Source organism: Pectinophora gossypiella, chromosome 29 (assembly GCF_024362695.1).
Source record: "Pectinophora gossypiella chromosome 29, ilPecGoss1.1, whole genome shotgun sequence".
In the NCBI taxonomy this organism is placed as follows: Eukaryota; Metazoa; Arthropoda; class Insecta; order Lepidoptera; family Gelechiidae; genus Pectinophora; species Pectinophora gossypiella.
The window spans coordinates 401,714-421,792 of record NC_065432.1 but is presented as its reverse complement, the minus strand read 5'-3'; the positions used below and the strand labels follow the sequence as shown (position 1 = coordinate 421,792).

At 39.7% G+C, this 20,079-nt stretch overlaps 2 protein-coding genes across 2 annotated transcripts; both read left to right on the top strand.

Moving 5' to 3' along the window:
* The first annotated feature begins 105 nt into the window (after window positions 1-105).
* Window positions 106-18,399, top strand: LOC126379442 (zinc finger protein 436-like). Its single transcript, XM_050028197.1, has 13 exons — window positions 106-310; window positions 1,109-1,243; window positions 2,405-2,866; window positions 9,561-9,677; window positions 10,291-10,421; window positions 10,947-11,021; window positions 12,355-12,487; window positions 12,958-13,082; window positions 13,441-13,531; window positions 14,614-14,739; window positions 15,318-15,419; window positions 16,303-16,398; window positions 17,571-18,399. The coding sequence occupies exons 1-13, from the start codon at window positions 188-190 to the stop codon at window positions 17,715-17,717; spliced, it is 1,863 nt and encodes a 620-aa protein (XP_049884154.1). The 5' UTR covers window positions 106-187; the 3' UTR covers window positions 17,718-18,399.
* Window positions 3,005-9,236, top strand: LOC126379357 (uncharacterized). Its single transcript, XM_050028066.1, has one exon. The coding sequence runs from the start codon at window positions 3,827-3,829 to the stop codon at window positions 9,071-9,073; it is 5,247 nt and encodes a 1,748-aa protein (XP_049884023.1). The 5' UTR covers window positions 3,005-3,826; the 3' UTR covers window positions 9,074-9,236.
* Window positions 18,400-20,079: the final 1,680 nt, after the last annotated feature.

Here is a 20,079-nt window from a genome sequence, read left to right as displayed (position 1 = left end):
AGTTGAAATACGAGAAAGAAACAACGTCATACACCTATACTTATTTTTCTTTCTTTCGATCTTGTCAAATATAAACTATGACTATGAAGTAAAAGCGTAATATTTTGTACTGTGGCCATTCGGAGAGCGTTTGTTTCTATTTTGTGTGCAAAATAATGTTTTTTCTTCAATATTTTTGTTAATATAAATGAACATGAATACAATGGAAGAGTTGTTAGCGTGTCGGGTTTGTCTTGCCACAGACGTGAAACTGTATGATATGTACAAATACGAGCTGGTCTCTGCGTACGAAATGTTTTCAGGATACAAGGTTTGTTTATAAAGCAATTTTTCACTTAATTTGATTCTTACTGGCTCAATATAACATAACCAGTCTACGTACATCCCTTTATGGGGCTTAGGCGTCTTTCTCCATTGATTTCAGATGTTAAAGAGCATATTAGCGACATTAGTTCATTATTTATGAAAGTTTTCATCCCAGTTGGATAATTATTACTCGTTACACTTAGAAGCTAATAAGACTTACGTAAAAATAAATAAGAGCTCCGAGTCTGGCCAGCCCCGAAGTAGGGAATGCAATCCCGACTCCAGATCGCAAATTCGAGATCCCGCGGGATTGGAAATATCAATCCCGCGAGATCCCGAAATTTTCAATTGCAATTGTTGTGCCGCAGGGGCTAATCAGACTTTATTATCGTATCGTTATTATCTTATCGTGTGGAATGATGAGCTGGAATACCAACCTCATCAACCCTGGTGTCAGGGTTATTACTGAGTTGCCAAAGGCCCCTGACATGGCTCATGTAACGACTACATACTTATATCAGTAAGTAGTAACCAGGACCAACGGCTTAACATGCCTTCCGAAGCACGGATCATCTTACTTTCTGACAATCAGGTGATCAGCCTGCAATGTCCTAACCAAATTAGGGATCACAAAGTGATTTTTGTAATATGTACCTACTGGGATTCGAATCCGGGGCCTCCGGATCGTGTGCCCAACGCTGTACCGCTGGACCATGGAGGCTGTTAAAAGTTGAGCAAATCATATTTTATTTCTTTATTTCGTTAGACGCAATAGGTGATGAGCCATGTTTGAATGTTCCAGGTGCCAATATCGGACGGTCTGCCTCACCATCTATGCAGTTACTGTGCTGCTCTGCTCAACAAGTGTATACGGTTCCTTGAGAAATGTAGGAACTCCCAGCAATTACTCCTTTCCGCTTTCATGGAGAATGAAATGGTAATATTTTTTTAGATTCAGTTTTTTGACCATAATCCTGGGATTATTATTATTATTTTTCTGGGATGATGCTGGCATCATCCTAGAAAAATACTCTTAAGTGGGAACCCCCCACTAAATAGACTACGGAAGAACACTAAATAGTCAACCGAAGAACACTAAATAGTCAATCGAAATACACTAAATAGTCAACCGAAAAACACTAAATAGTCAACCGAAGAACACTAAATAGTCAACCGAAATACACTAAATAGTCAACCGAAATACACTAAATAGTCAACCGAAATACACTAAATAGTCAACCGAAATACACTAAATAGTCAATCGAAATACACTAAATAGTCAACCGAAAAACACTAAATAGTCAACCGAAGAACACTAAATAGTCAATCGAAATACACTAAATAGTCAACCGAAAAACACTAAATAGTCAACCGAAGAACACTAAATAGTCAACCGAAATACACTAAATAGTCAACCGAAATTCACTAAATAGTCAACCGAAATACACTAAATAGTCAACCGAAATACACTAAATAGTCAATCGAAATACACTAAACAGTCAACCGAAAAACACTAAATAAATAGTCAACCGAAAAACACTAAATAGTCAACCGAAGAACACTAAATAGTCAACCGAAATACACTAAATAGTCAACCGAAATAAACTAAATAGTCAACCGAAATAAACTAAATAGTCAACCGAAGAACACTAAATAGTCAACCGAAGAACACTAAATAGTCAACCGAAATACACTAAATAGTCAACCGAAATACACTAAATAGTCAACCGAAATACACTAAATAGTCAACCGAAATACACTAAATAGTCAATCGAAATACACTAAACAGTCAACCGAAAAACACTAAATAGTCAACCGAAAAACACTAAATAGTCAACCGAAGAACACTAAATAGTCAACCGAAATACACTAAATAGTCAACCGAAATAAACTAAATAGTCAACCGAAATAAACTAAATAGTCAACCGAAGAACACTAAATAGTCAACCGAAAACCACAAAAAAATTAACCGAAAGTCACTAAATGGAGGTAGTTTACCGAAAAGCACTTAATAAATAGTCTACCGCAAAAGCAAATAAAGAGTATTTCTATTTCTACCGAAAAACACTAAACAATTTACCTTAAATTCCCATTTCAGATAACACTAGACCACATCCGATATCTAAACTGTGACGGCAGCCATCACCTCACACACACCAACAAACACAACATCATAACAATAAAAGAAGAAGACGACGACCTGTCTACCATCATCAAGAACATAATAGACAGTAAAGACAACATAAAAATAGAGAATGAAGAAAACAGCGAAGAAGAACCTTTATCAAAAATCGTGAAGAAAAATAAAAGACACAAAAAAGATAAGAAAAGGTTGAAGAAAGAGAAGGAATGTGAGAGTGAGTTGGAGATTATAGAACAGGAGTACGATAATATTAGTATAAAGGATGAAGATGTACAAGCAGATTTTTCCATAGAGCTGAATGATAATTTCAACGATGATTTCGGTGATGAATTTATTGATGATTACGATGATAAGATGCAGTTTGAGTTTGACGGAACGGATGTTGTTGTTCTCTCGAAACTACAGCAAATGGAAGATGTAAGTATGGTTAAAAGTTTAATAAGGGAAATAAGAACAGCGAATTACTACAAAAAGCGGCCAAGTGTGAGTCGGACTCGCCCATGAACAGGTTCGTAGCAGCAAGTTACATAATGGTACTAATTCCTGCTGTTTATAACGCCTGCACGTTTGCTAAGAGCAATGGCTTCGAAGTACCTATTTGCATTCATATTTCATAAGAAAATTTTTAGCTAAGCATTCTTGTAACATCATTACTGACATCATTACATCTTGGCAAGTCATATATTGAGTTTTACTCCAAAACCACTCTAAACCATCTTAACATGGTCCAAACCGAGCCGGATGTGAGGAATAATAGATCAACTGTTGTTATCTTCGTTAAAAACAGTGGAAATACGGATCAATAAAGGACGAGTAGTGGATCGCATTGAGGTTAACAACGTGCTATTGTTCGAAGTGGAATTTACTCAAGGATTACAAATTACAAGGTGTTAAGTGTGGATAAAATAATCAAATAAGTATAACCCAACACTCTAAGGTAGTATTAAGGTATAAAATATTACGATTTATAAGGTTAGTACAATACTTATTACATTCTGTTCACATTCCTTTGTTATGTATGATAGATCGTACTTGTTTGTTTATCGAAGATTCCTTTCATTTACTATAAACCTGTTGCATTGTGATTAGCTTTATGATATTGCATACATTTGCATAAAATAAGTTAAAATTGTACTTAGAACAGTATAGTTAGTACTCATCTGTACTTCATTATTTTGACTTAGTTACCTATCCTAGCTTTTCACGTATTTTCTGTGCATAGGTATTATGGTACTACCATAAAAGTGTTGTTGTATTAAGTATATCTAGATAAACAAGAATTTAGTTAAGGTTAGTGGTACTAAATAGCATAGAATAGCAATTAGTACATTTTGGCATTATATACATTCCAGGTTGACCGGTCGCTTGCCTCCTAGAATGTCGGAATCTGAGGATGAACCCGCTAAGAACCCTAAGGATGTACTAAAGGAGCTGATAAAGAGAAGGGGAAGCTATAAAGGTCGATTAACCATCTTTATTAATTACCTAAACGAGTTGAGCGCTGAAACTTTGACTGCTACTGGTGCAAAAGAATTGCAATTACGGTTAAATAAACAAGAATCTTTATATGATAGTTACGACTCAATACAATTACAATTAGAATGTTTAACCGAAGACGTCGAAGCTCAGTATAGTGCGCGCAATGAATTCGAGTCACAATATTATAAGGCTTTGGCTTGTGCTCAGGATTTATTGTGCAAATTCAATAAAAATTGTGATGACTCATCGGAAAGTGATGGTAAGAGCACCCGTGCAAGTACCCGTCCTCAGCTTGTCAGGTTGCCTACAATACAATTGCCAAAGTTTAGCGGTCGTTATGAAAATTGGCTAGAATTTCGTGACACTTTCACTAGTCTCATACACTCAAACGAAAGCATCGATGAAATAAATAAGTTTCATTATTTGCGAGCATCTTTGGAGGGGTCAGCTGCCGTGGTAATACAGTCAATGGAATTTTCTGCCAGCAATTATAATGTGGCGTGGAAACTTTTGCGCGAAAGGTTTGATAATAAACGTTTATTAGTACAAAATCATGTCTCAGCGTTATTTAATATTGAAAATATAACCAAAGAATGTTCTATAACATTAAAGCTTTTAATTGACCAGTTAAATAAAAACATAAGGGCATTACAATCATTAGGTGAACCTGTCCATCACTGGGATACCTTATTAATTTATATTATAACTCAAAAGTTGGACGCGAAAACCTTTCGAGAGTGGGAAGAACATAAAGGTTCCACACAGAAAGATGACTCGATTACTTTTGATTCATTTATCACGTTCATTCGTCAGCGAGCTGATCTGATTGAAACTTTAGAGTTATCGCGTAATCAGTCAAATAAATCAAACAATAAAATTAAAACTATGGTATCCATACAAGGCAATCCAAATACAACTTCTAACACGACTGGTTCACAGTCATCATGTAAAGTTTGTCCTAAATGTAAAAATGATCACAATTTAAGTCAATGCCCTCAATTTCTTGCTTTGACTAACGAAGCTCGGCTTAAATTGCTACCAAGCTACAAAGTTTGCTTCAACTGTTTTCGGTCAGGTCATTTTGCAAACCATTGCAAAAAGCCATCTTGTAAAATATGTAAACGCCGTCATAACACACTAATTCATTTATCAGAACCTAGAACTAATAATAACGTACAAAATCAAAATGTTACCTCAATTGAAACGGAGCCCTCACTGCCGCCACCTCCGCCCTTGAACACTTTGTCTGCTAATGTCACTTCCTCGGGTGATACAAAGCAGCATGATGTAATTTTATCCACTGCATTAATCAAAGTGTACAATGATGATAATCGCGAGTACATAGTCCGCGCCGTATTAGATAGCGGCAGCACATCATGTCTCATCACTGAGAAACTGTGTCAACAGTTGAATTTAAAAACTCGCGAAATTAACCGTACGATACTGGGTATCAATAACGTAACTTCTCGCATAGGTAAACTAGGTCACGTGAACATAAAATCACTTCGCGAAAATTATGCTACGGATATTAATTGCTTTGTTCTGCCCTCAATTACCGATCGTGTTCCCGGACGTGAAATTGATATCACTCATCTAAGACTACCCTCTAACATTTGTTTAGCTGACCCCACATTCTACAAGCCAGCTGATATCGATATTTTGCTTGGCGCTGATCTCTTTTGGGATTTGTTAGGGTCCGAGAAAATTAAGCTAGGCGATAAATTACCAATACTTTATGACACGAAATTAGGGTGGATTATTTCCGGCCCCATTTCTAGCGGCCATTTTACACTGTTGTCGAATGATATTAGGTGCAATCTTACCACACTGTCTGACACAGATGGCAGTATCGGCGACAGTGGAATCAATTTAACTCGATTTTGGCAACTAGAAGAAGTCAATTCGCTGTCAAATCACTACTCGCCTGCTGAAAAATTATGCGAGGAACATTTTGTTAAAAATGTATCACGTCTTGAAGACGGACGTTTTTGTGTCCGCATTCCGCTTAAGCAGAATCCTGCAGTTTTGGGAAATTCACTTGAAAAAGCTACACAATGTTTATTTTCATTAGAGCGTCGACTAAAGGTTAATCCTGAACTAAGTAAAATGTACTATGCTTTTATGTCAGAATATCAATCTTTAGGTCACATGTCGGAACGTCAACTCAATTTAAACCATCATGCATATTATATACCGCATCACGGGGTTTTACGAGAAAACAGCACTACCACAAAACTAAGGGTAGTCTATAATGCGAGTTGTCCAACATCTTCTGGAGTTTCCTATAATGATATTCAGATGATTGGCCCAACGGTGCAGGACGATTTACTGGCTATATTGCTTCGTTTCAGACAGCACAAATACATTTTATCCGCAGATGTAGAAAAAATGTACAGGCAAGTCGTCGTCCACCCGTCTGACAGGCATTTACAGCAAATAGTATGGCGCAATAATACAAGTGAGCCCGTTAAAATCTTTGAATTGCACACGGTTACATATGGTACGACAAGCGCTCCATTTCTGGCAACAAGATGTCTTAAACAAATTGGTCTTGACTGTAGCAAAGAGAAAATCGCGGAAATAATTCAACATGACTTCTACGTCGATGATCTGCTTACTGGGGGTGATGATCTCAATCATGTCATTAATATACGCAAGGAGGTCACAAATGAGCTGGCTTCAGCTGGAATGCCATTACGGAAATGGAAGTCAAATGAGCCTAAATTAGTGCCTGAGACTTTCCATACACCACTTGATTTAAATTTCGGATCTCAAGAGCCAAGCAAATTATTAGGTTTAGGTTGGCATGCAGATTCTGACGAACTCTGCTTTCCGATAGGTGATTTTATTTCAAATGGCAACACCAAGCGTGCAATACTTTCCGTAATTGCTCAAATTTTCGATCCCCTAGGTTTGTTGTCACCTATTGTGATAACTATGAAAATGTTACTGCAAACGTTGTGGTTGCAGAAAATTTCATGGGATGAACCGTTATCTCCAGACATTCACAAACTATGGTGTGATATTATCAAAAATTTGTCACTACTAAATGACATTCGAATACCTCGCAGAGTTATCTGTGAACATCATAAAGCGTTACAATTACACATCTTTTCAGACGCTTCTGAGCGTGCGTATGGTGCGTGCGCATATGTTCGTAGCGTTAGCAATGATGGAGAGGTCTCGGTAAGTGTGTTAATGGGTAAGAGTCGAGTGGCACCAATCAAACCTACCACTATTCCAAGATTGGAGTTGTGTGGTGTTCTTGTTGCGACTCGTCTCTATGAGAAGATCGTTAGTTCACTTCGAGTTCAATTCAATGAAGTCTATCTTTGGACCGACTCAACCATTGTGTTGGGATGGCTACAGATGTTGCCTTCAAAACTTCAGCCCTTTGTACGAAACCGTGTAGCTGAAATTTTAGACAAGGCAGGTAGTTGCACCTGGCACCATGTTCCTACAAATCAGAATCCAGCAGATCTGATATCCCGAGGTATGGATATTAGCGTTCTGCAAAACTCTGATTTATGGTGGAGCGGTCCCAATTTTTTGAGGCAGGAACCAATTCAAACACCTTCTCAACCTAAACACACTGAAAGGTTACCTGAGACTAAACCCGATCTTTCATTGCACGCAGTTGTTAATGATACGACCATTAACAATGAGTTCATTACCTTTAATCGTTTCTCTAATTATTCGCGTCTTGTTCGTTCCGTAGCTTACGTTCTACGATTTGTAAAGCGTTGTAAAAAACAACCTTTAACAAGTGATTTCTTAAGTCAAGACGAATTGCAGGAAGCGTTAAATTTGATAATTACGAAGTGTCAAGACGAGTCCTTTTCTGAGTATAAAGTACTTTTACGTAAAGAAACTTTGCCGAAAAAGAGTCCATTGGTCAAATTTAATGTTTATTTGGACGAAAACAAAATAATGCGCGTAGGCGGTCGTCTTGACAATTCTGAATTTAATTACAATAAAAAACACCCTATAATCATACAGTCCACTCATGTTTTCACTAAATTGCTGTTTGAATCGGAGCACAAAAAGATGATGCATGCTGGCCCACAACTTTTGTTGGCATCTATCAGAGAATTTTACTGGCCCATAGGAGGACGGAACCTTGCGAAGTCCTGCTACCACAAGTGTGTCCGTTGCACTCGCATGAAAGGGAAGATAGTAAATCCTGTTATGGGTAACTTACCACGGCAGCGTCTCCTTTCAGGCGGCGCTGTTTTTGAAAACGTAGGGGTTGATTACGCCGGTCCTATTTTGAGTGCTAGTCGTCAGGGCCGTGGATGTAGGCTGGTCAAGGTGTACATCGCGATCTTTATATGTTTTTCCACTAAGGCCATTCATTTGGAATTGGTAAGTGACCTGACCAGTAACCACTATTTAATGGCATTGCGTCGTTTCATTGCGCGTAGGGGAAAACCCCTAAATATTTACTCCGACAACGGCACCTCATTTGTCGGTGCCTATAACGATCTTTCAAAATTTTTAAAGGCTAATTGCAATTCTTTAAGCGAAAGTGCAGCTAATGAAAGTATTCGGTTCCACTTTATACCGGCATATTCTCCTCATTTCGGGGGTCTCTGGGAGGCAGGCGTCAAGTCGACCAAGTATCATTTAAGAAGAGTGTTGGGAAATTGTGCCTTAACATATGAAGAGCTAAACACCACACTAACACAAATTGAGGCGATACTGAATTCGCGGCCGCTTACTCCGCTGTCGTCTGATCCTGCTGATTGCACCCCACTGACGCCGGGGCATTTTATTATTGGGCGTCCTATGACATGCTTACCGCAACCAGACCATCTCGATCGTTCTACTACCTCTTTATCTCGTTTCCAACGCATAGAACAGCTGCGCCAACATTTTTGGTCAAGATGGAGCAAGGAGTACGTTGCTGAGTTGCAACAAAGAGTCAAATGGCGCTCCTGCAAGGATGGACTGGAGCTGAACAGCCTTGTCGTGGTGAAAGAGGACAACCTGCCGCCGCTGAAATGGAGACTTGGCAGAATAGTCGCCGTGCACCCTGGTCCAGATGGCATCGTTCGTGTCGCCGACATTCGCACTTCTACTGGAGTCATCCGCAGGGCCTTTAGCAAAATTTGCCCTCTGCCTGTACCTTCAGCTTCTGTTTGAAAACATAGATGTTTCCAACGCCGGGGGGCATGTTTATAACGCCTGCACGTTTGCTAAGAGCAATGGCTTCGAAGTACCTATTTGCATTCATATTTCATAAGAAAATTTTTAGCTAAGCATTCTTGTAACATCATTACTGACATCATTACATCTTGGCAAGTCATATATTGAGTTTTACTCCAAAACCACTCTAAACCATCTTAACACCTGCAGACCCCGTCTAATTTCCCATGATGTATTTATTGGTTTGAAGAAAAAAGTCAAAGTCAGTTCTAAGTATTTGTTTATACACACATTAATTGCACTGACGAAATTCAGTTTAATTTACCTAATTTTACGAACATTATGAGATAAGTTTCTTTCGCGTCGGACCTGGGGCAGAAATGACCAGTCTCCTTAGTGATGATGATCAACTCAGAATCGTGGTCTGAGTCATTCCCTTCATTATTCATTACGGTTTCACTAACACCCTGTATACATTTTTCAGTTGCAAGCTAGGAAAGAGACGGAAAACTACAAGAACTGCAGATTTAAATGTGAAGTCTGTTATAAAGGGTTCATGACGGAGACAACTTATGAAAATCATTTGGTCAAACACGATCCTGTAAGTATTCTTATATTAAGAAAACAAAAGAGAACAGCTAATAGTCCAAATATTGATGTCATAATTAAAATAGTAAAAAGTAATCTAAATAAATTATACTTTTTATTATTATAATCTTTAAAAATCTGTCTAATAAAAATATTTTAGAGCATAATATTCCAGTAGTGTGTGTATATGTTTGTGTGTGTGTGTGTGTGTGTGTGTCTGTGTGTGTGTGTGTCTGTGTGTGTGTGTATCTGTGTGTGTGTGTGTGTGTGTATGTATGCGGATTCGTGTGGGTGGGTGGGTGTGTGAATGTGCGTGGGTGGGTGGGTATGTGAATGTGGGTGGGTGTGTGAATGTGCGTGGGTGGGTGGGTGTGTGAAAGTGCGTGGTTGGGTGTGTGAAAGTGCGTGGGTGCGTGTGTGGGTGTGTGGATGTGTGTGGGTTCGTGTGTGAGCGCTTCCGTCCGTGCTGTTCCTGTAGTAGAATATTAGGCTGACAAACAAAATAATTTTAAAACTGTATGTCTTGTCTTCATTTATGTTATAATTTCTTGTTATTTCGTTTACTTTTGTGCCTTTAAGTGCATGATATAAAAAACCTTGCTATTGTATTTCGAACCTTCCCCCAGTCATACGGGCCATATTGCTGTGACATATGCCAACTGCGATGGCCGAACAACAGAACTCTACGATCCCACATGTCGTCGACACATCAGAAGAAATATATATGTCGGCGGTGCGGTTATGTCTGTCGGTCCAAGTAAGTATTATAAATCCCTTCTCTCGCGTGGGTTGTGAGGTGGATTACCAACCCCATCAACCCTGGTGTCAGGGTTACTATTGAGCCGCCAAAGGCCCCTGACATGGCTCATGTAACGACTACTCACTTACATCAGTAAGTAGTAATCGTGACCTACGGCGGGATCATCTTACTTTCGGACAATAAGGTGGTCAGCCGGTCCGGAGGTCCCGGGTTCAAATCCCGGTGGGGACTAATCACGAAAATCCCTTTGTGATCCCTAGTTTGGTTAGGACATTACAGGCTGATTGTGAGAAAGTAAAATGATCCGTGCTTCGGAAGGCACGTTAAGCTGTTGGTCCCGGTTATTACTTACTGATGTAAGTGAGTAGTCGTTACATGACCCATGTCAGGGGCCTTTGGCGGTTCAATAATAACCCTGGCACCAGGGTTGATGGGGTTGGTAATCCACCTCACAACCCACACAATAAGATAAGAAGTAACTTCGTATTGGCTTTATAAGTGTAATAATATTTTTTGTTCCAGCAACAAAGCCAAGGAACATGTGAGATGGCATGAAGGCTTTATCTACACGTGCGAGATATGTGGGGCTACGTTTAAGTATGTATATAAGGATAAGAATAAAATAAATTTATTGCCAGTAACAATTTACATTTGCTATATAAACTAAGTACTTAATTATGAATATTGCGAATACGAGCAGTATGTATTTTATATGTATGTAAATATAACCAAAACAATGGGGCTAATTCCTGTAAATACCATCTAATTTTATTTTAAGTTATATCTGTCATTTTCTTATCCGCCGAAAAGGAAAGGGACGGGTAATTGACAAGCATAAAATTTATGGAACACACGTCAATTTTAAGCACAAATCTAAACCAACCGTCTAAAAATTTTACATCCGTCAATAACCCGACACAGTTAAGTAGACAGCACGTCAAACGGATTGCATACCAGCGACGTACCTTTTGATTCGCCCGGGTTATTCATTAATTTACTCATTCTTCCTAAAATTAAGAGCTGTGAATCATCCGTCCCTTTCCTTTTCGACGGATATGAAAATGACGGATATAACTTAAATTAAAATTAGGCGGTGTCTGCAGGAATCGGGGCCATTGTTTCTTTACTGAAATAGTATGGGAAACTGTCAAAATTTAAGAACACTCAACAGTAGCTGCATCTGGTGGGAGAAATAGACAGTTTTTATCCTCATTCTGTCGGGTTCTTGACTAATGTACTATTTTGAGAAGGTTGTTTTAAATTTCTGCCTATAATTGTTGTGTGTTCATTAAATTTTGATGGCAATATTACACGTTAATATCACGTTGGTAGTGTGACTAGGAATCGACGATCAAATTGAGTCACATTGGAAGTTGTATATATACGTCGCGTTGTGAAAACTTCGATAGCGCGTTTCAGGACCGCGTTGAGTGACGTGCGCGCCATCTGTTGGTTATAGACGGAACTAGCTGAACAACTAGTTAGGCCGCTTATGTTTGTTGCAATATTAATGTATTTAATATTTCCAAATGTGAAAGACTGTTTTAATTATATTTATTATGCGAATACATTTACATTACACACACACACACACACAATCACCTATATTTTTTCACGCATTTGTTACCTATAGTATGTAAGTTACTTTTGGTTGTTTGTTTTACTTATTTGTAGTACAATGTGTTTTCTCGGGAAGAGCGGAGTCTCCTGATACAGGCGCTACGCTTAAAAGGAGGCTCCAATCACCTATAATAGTGTATTGGTTTTATACAAATAAAGTATTTTGTACATTTTGCTTGAACTATATATAGTTCACTGGCTCCCACAATACCTACGTTAGTGATAAGTTTTAGGAGCGTTTTCCACGATGTGCCATAATCTCCACCGACGAGACGATGCCAAGATAATGGTGCTGATAACTTATTCACAGTAAATCTACCAGCCACCTAACCCACATTCGACTCCAGCACCCCTCGGAACACACCTGCAGCATCTGCAACCAGTCCTTCATCAGCCAGATCGGACTGAAACAACACGCTAAGAAGGCGCACAGGACTGGGCAGGTGAGTGCATCCTCACCAATACCTTAGAATAAGGAATACCGGCCTCTGTGGTCCAGTGATTGAGGGTTAATCTCACGATCCGGAGGTCCCGGATTCGAATCCCGATGGGGAAATAAAAACAAAAATTACTTTGTGATCCCTAGTTTGGTCAGGACATTACAGGCTGATCGCCTGATTGTCCGAAAGTAAGATGATCCGTGCTTCGGAAGGCTCATCTTACAACCCACACGATTACAGCAGTAAGTAGTAACCGGGACCAACGGCTTAACGTGTCTTCCGAAGCACGGATCATCTTACTTTTTGGATAATCAAGTGATCAGTCTGTAATCTCCTAACCAAACTAGGGGTCTCCACCGGGATTCGAACCCTGGACCTTCGGATCGTGAGCTCAACATAACCCCGACAGGGTTGATGAGGCTGGTAATCCACCTCGCAACCCACACGACAGAAGGTTTTTCTCTTTTTCCCAGGTCCAACTAACGAAAATGAAGATAGAAACTCAATGTATGTCGTGTGGGACAGAGTTCAGAAGTGAGGATGCCTTGAGGCGCCACCTCAGCTACGCGGAGGATGATGTGTGTGATCAGAACTACAAGTGAGTGATGATTTGGACCATTCAACTCATTTACTTATGAATGATGAATTCGAAAACATCATCGGTTTAGTCCCGTGCTGGGATTCAAACCAGCTACCTCACAGTGAGACCCAAGCATTCTTGCAACTAGGCTACCGCGGCTTCCGCAACGACGGAGGCCGTAAGCCGAAACAAAATAATATAACCTCCTAAGACCGAATGTTCTTTATAAATCCAAACCCCATTGTTTAACTATTGTGTCTTCAAATCTCGGTCTTAAGAGGTTAAAGAAGCAATAGGTAAGTGGAACTCCGCACTCTCTGCCTACCCCAACGGGAAAAGGCGTGATCTTATGTGTGTGTTTATTTTTTATTTGCAGACCGTGTGCCATGTGTGGCGAAAGATTCGCCAATGTAATAGAATTGAGGGAACACGCGAGGAAAGCGCACCAGAATGATAAGTGTGTTGAGGTAAGTCTAAACTCTCTCTCTCTCCTATCGTGTCGATGGCAAACTCACTCCAAGCACTTGGGGTATCTCCAAGCACTTGGGGTATCTCCAAGCACTTGGGGTACCTCCAAGCACTTGGGGTATCTTCAAGCACTTGGGGTATCTTCAAGCACTTGGGGTACCTCCAAGCACTTGGGGTACCTCCAAGCACTTGGGGTATCTTCAAGCACTTGGGGTACCTCCAAGCACTTGGGGTTTGTCTAAGTACTTGGGGTATCTCCAAGCACTTGGGGTACCTCCAAGTACTTGGGGTTTCAAAATCAAATCATTTATTCGCATAGGATTCATGGTTTTGTAAACAGCTGATAGGTTTTGTTCCAAGTATCACATGACCCGCTAGATATAAGCATGCGAAAATTTAGGAGGTAATTAGGTAGGTACTTAATTAACTAATATAAATCTACTTAGTAACTTAACTAGCATAATATAAATCTAACAAGAAAAAAAATAATAAAGAAAACAAACTTACAATAATTAACAAAAAAAAAAATATATATATATATATATAGCCTCAAAGCTCTCTAAATATTATTAATATTCTCCAAGTACTTGGGGTTTCAAAATCAAATCATTTATTCGCATAGGTTTCATGGTTTTGTAAACAGTTGATAGGTTTTATATTCCAAGTATCACATGAGCCGTTAGATATAAGCATGCAAAAATTTAGGAGGTAAGTAGGTAGGTACTTAATTAACTAATATAAATCGACTTACTAACTTAACTAACCTAAGATAAATCTAATAAAAAAATAAAGGAAACAAACTTACAATAATTAACAAAAATATATATATAGCCTCAAAGCTCTCTAAATATTATTAATATTCTCCAAGTACTTGGGGTTTGTCTAAGTACTTGGGGTTTCTCCAAGTACGTGGGGTATATCCAAGTACTTGGGGTTTCTCCAAGTACTTGGGGTATATCCAAGTACTTGGGGTATATCCAAGTACTTGGGGTATATCCAAGTACCTGGGGTTTCCAACTCCTAGCACCCATGTCTTTTCGTTACATTAAGATATTATTTATTTTTTCTTCTCCGCCCGCAGTGCAACAAAAAATTCGCGAACCCCAAATCGTTAGCAGTTCACTACCATCGCATACATCTTGGTATAAAAAGCAACAAGAGTCCGGGCAAGAGCGTCGTCTGCGAGACCTGCGGGAAGAAGTGCAAGGTGAGATTTTTTTCTTTTGCTTTACTTGACAAATAAGGAGTGGAATAGGCTAGTTTCCAACTAGTCAAATCAGTTACTTTTTACTAAACGTCAAAACACGAAATTACTATAGAATTTGTTTGAAAAAGCACACTGTGACGTCATAGAAAAACGTGATAAATTGTCGGACTTATTATTACGTTTTTCTTGTTTAAAATTCAAAAATGAGTAAAATTGAAAAAAGAAAACGTTTTTCGTTACTTTTAGATGTGTCTTTATTTAGTAATCAGAATTTAATAATTTATCTTGAACCTAGTACACGACCCAATTCTCTGCCGTCTTCTGTATTTCCGAATGCATATAACCCGGGTGCTTTCAAGGCCAGAGTGAACAGGCATCTTCTGGGCGAGCTCCATCTCAGGCCTCGGCAATGCCTTCGGGCAAGTCTGGAGCCAAGAGCAAACCCAGCAAAGTATAAATAAGTAGTATACGTAGTTAGTAGTATAAGTAGTGTAGTATTAATCAATACTATGTTCTTTCGTTCAAACCCGTTAGTTCACAGTACGATTTGACTTGATAAAATGTAATTTCTTTTTCAGTCGCAAGCTACGTTCATATACCACAAGAGGATACACTCCGGGGAGAAGCCGTACCAGTGCAACGAGTGTCCGAAGAAGTTCAGCGTCTACCAGCGGTTACAGGTCATCATCATCATCAGCCCATTAACGTCCCCACTGCTGGGGCACGGGCCTTCCCTATGGATGGATAGGGAGATCGGGCCTTAAGCCATCACGCGGGTCCAGTGCGGATTGGTGGTTATTAACGACTACTAATGCCGCCGGGACCAACGAACGGCTTAACGTGCCTTCCGAAGCACGGAGGAGTACGAGATGAAAACTTTTTTTTGTGGTCACCCATCCTATGACCGGCCTTTGCGAAAGTTGCTTAACTTCAACAATCGCAGACCGACCGCGTTTACCGCTGCGCCACCGAGCTCCTCATCATCATCATCAATTTAAGAGCCACGCTCTTGTCGGTGCAGCATTTTCCATGCAAGTTTTTTAGCGAAAAATGCGGCAATGGTTTCCCTCTTGCCTTCCGCCCCGCAGTACTCTGTCTGACGCAAGTGTGATGGCGCCCAGAGTAGTCTATTACAAAGCCATACTAGGACTCCAAAAACCCGGACCCTGACCCAGACTCCGGTTACAGGTACAAAGAAAAAAATTAAGGACTTGCCAGGCCAGGTTCCACAAAAAATAGATGGCGCGCCTGGCTGTATTAATATTTTTTATTCGGAAGGCACGTTAAGCCGTCGGTCCCGGTGACTTACTGATGTAAGTACCTAGTCGTTACACGAGCCATGATAAAAGCCTTTGGCGGCTCATTAGTAACCCTGACACCAGGGGTGACGAGGTTGGTAATCCACCTCACAACCCACACGATAGAAGAGAGAGAGTGTTATCGAGTCGAAATAAATTATTTATCTCTTAAATAAACTAACTCCTTGGGGGAGGCCTATGCCCAGCAGTGGGCGTCGTACGGCTGATGATGATGAAATAAACTATCTACATTTTATTGTTTCAGATCCACATCCGCACCCACACAGGCGAACGTCCGTTCAAGTGCACTCATTGCCCGAAGGCTTTCAAGCATAAAGCCGCGCTCAACAGGCATGACAGAGTAAGTTTCACCATACCTACGCACACACACACATGCATACACAGACACACACACACTCCAAACACACACGTATACACACTTAACACACGCGCTCAATCATATACACACCAAACACACACACACACACTACAAACACATGCACACACACACACACTACAAACACACACCAAACACATGCACACACATATACACACTAAACACACGCACACACACACACACTACAAACACATGCACACACATATACACACACTAAACACACGCACACACACACACACACTACAAACACACACCAAACACATGCACACACATATACACACTAAACACACGCACACACACACACACTACAAACACACACCAAACACATGCACACACATATACACACCAAACACACGCACACACACACACACACTACAAACACACATCAAACACATGCACACACACATATATACAACAAACACACGCACACACACACACACTACAAACACACATCAAACACATGCACACACACATATATACAACAAACACACGCACACACACACACACACACACACACACACACACACACACTACAAACACACACCAAACACATGCACACACATATACACACTAAACACACGCACACACACACACACTACAAACACACACCAAACACATGCACACACATCTACACACCAAACACACGCACACACACACACACACACACACTACAAACACACATCAAACACATGCACACACACATATATACAACAAACACACGCACACAAACACACATCAAACACATGCACACACACATATATACAACAAACACACGCCCACACACACACACACACACACACACTACAAACACACATCAAACACATGCACACACACACACACTACAAACACACATCAAACACATGCACACACACATATATACAACAAACACACGCACACACACACACTACAAACACACATCAAACACATGCACACACACATATATACAACAAACACACGCACACACTACAAACACACATCAAACACATGCACACACACATATACACAACAAACACACGCACACACACACACACACACTACAAACACACATCAAACACATGCACACACTCCAAACATACACACTCACACACGTACACACCAAGCCTTAATATGTAGCTTAACATTCTCACCTTTCACAGGTACACACGGGGGCAAAGCCCTACGCCTGCCCGCACTGCGGCAAGACGTTCTCGCAATCCAACTCTATGAAGACTCATGTCAGGAGTGTACATCTTAAACTACCAGCGTTATACCGACGGTCGCCTAAGCAGAAAGAATATGAATAATTGGGTAGTATTCCGAAGCATAGTGTTTGTTGTGGTAAAGATAGCTTCTATAGCTCCAGTGGGGTACGTAAACATAGGTCCCGTTGGTTGTTTGAGCGGAAAGGGCGGTTATGCAAAAATATCCTACAGACAAGTAACAGAGGAAAGGTGGGAAAAACTTACAGATGCGCTGCAAAACGGAGATTTATGTCCCCGGAGACACCGTTGCTCGACGAGGGCCTCGGAGATGATGATTCAGATGGCTGCGTGCACTTTTAAGATGATAATTGTATTTTGTTTGGCCGGCCGGCACTCTTACGCACGGTAGTTGAAGCAAGAAGAGAATGAATGATTCGGAAATTTGAGTGAGCGTGTTCGATGAATGAATGAGCGCCGGGTGATAGGAAAGGGTAGGAAGCGGGAATGACTGATACTTGAACACAGAATAAGGGATAATACTACGTATAGAACGGCAACTCTCCGCTCCCCACCAGCGGCTGAGCTACGTTTACCTCACCCCCTCGGTCTTTAGTCTTCAATCGTAAGGTGTCAGACGTCACACACACAGCAGCGCGTGTACGATAACGTCAATGTGTAGTGTCTGTGTGAAACGAGGTGTTTTGTATGAAGTGTCCGGGGTGTGATATATGTCGAAAATAAATTATAAAATTCTGATTAGTAAATAAAGAAAAACTGAAACTGACGACAATCATTGCTTTTATTTCATCATCATCATCATCATCTTCTTCCTCCTCTATCCCGTGTTTACGGGTCCACTTACCTAACCTGAAGATTTGACAGGTCCGGTTTTCTCTACAGAAGCGACTGCCTGTCTGACCTTCCAACCCGCGAAGGGAAAACTAGCCCAATACAAGTTCACTTTTCTATTTATGTAACTCTCATTTTTATTTTCTATTTAAGTAACTTATTTATGAATTTTAATAAAGAAAACTGTAATAAGTCCGACATTTTGTTTGTCCATTATGTTAGAGGACACAATCCCACTGTCGGATTTTACGACACGCCCAAAAAGACAAGTAGGTGAAAGGTTTCTATTTTTTATTCGCTTCAAAAATATCTTCATTCAGTAAGTAACATAGTTAGTTACACTTTGAATCGTCAATTTTTACATAACGAACGTCTCATCCGCCGAAAACTACTGCAGCTTCTAACAACTTGTATAGCTGGGAAAAAGAAGCTGCAAGAAAAACCTTGGCACATTGTCTTAGACGTTCCTTTAAAAAAAGAACAAAACATTTTATTTTTATACAATTGTTATACAATACAATATAAATTTAATTAACGTAAAATATTGTTATGAATTTAGTAATTCGGCTGCCTAATATCAGTTCTCAGACAGTTAATCCCATGCATTCATATCTTCTAAATAATTACTTAACAATAAGCTTTCTTATAAAGTTTCTGTTTAATTATCGTCTTTATTTTTTTGACGTGACTTATTGAAGATTTGCCGCAGATGGCATTAACTGCTTGGCCGGACAAATGGGGAGCGCTGAGGGCTCTCACCCGGTACCAAAATTAAAACAACAGGCCTGAGGACGCCCAGTTGGGCGCGAACGTCTGCTTAGGGCGTCATCTGAGAGGAAGAATATTTGAAAGTATTAATTAATCGATCCTAGTGGGTTGATAGCGATAAGCGCTGAAGTCACTGTCTTAAAGAACGTCTAGAAAAGAGATTGAACGTTGTTCTGTAAATGGTAAAGAATTTTAAAAATGTGTCCTTTATCACAAATCGTCTTATTAAGTATATTACTTTATGTACAGTCATGAGCGATATAATGTATCCACTTTAGAACCCTGTCGCACTATCACATATGACATTTAATGAGACTTACGGTTTAATTTGTCAAAAAAGTTAATGTGATATGGTTTCAAACTGTATATTTATTACTACTCGTGACCGTATGTGTATGTAAATGTATGCTTCAATGTTAATCCAAACAGCTGATCTGAGTGAAAGGTTGCGCAACGGTCGATGTCGCAAGTATCAACCATCCACGTGTGTAGGTCAACCAGTAGAGGGAGGAGAACCAGTTTGTTTGTAGTGATGGGACGTGTCGATATTATGTATCGATTCATATTACACATCAAGATCAAAAATTACAATATTTAAAATTACAATCAAATTAATATGTCACAAATTCCAATATTCAAAATTAAAATAAAATTGTTAAATCAATACATTCATAAAAATAATGTACCTACATAATATTTGAACTATATTGTCCAGTACCTAATTATCTAAATTACAAATTAATAAATTCATCGTAACTGTAGAACGTGTGCTCAAGAAGCCAACGTTTGAGTCGCCATTTAAAACAAGGTATAGACGATATGCAATGCAAAAATATCTTTATACAGT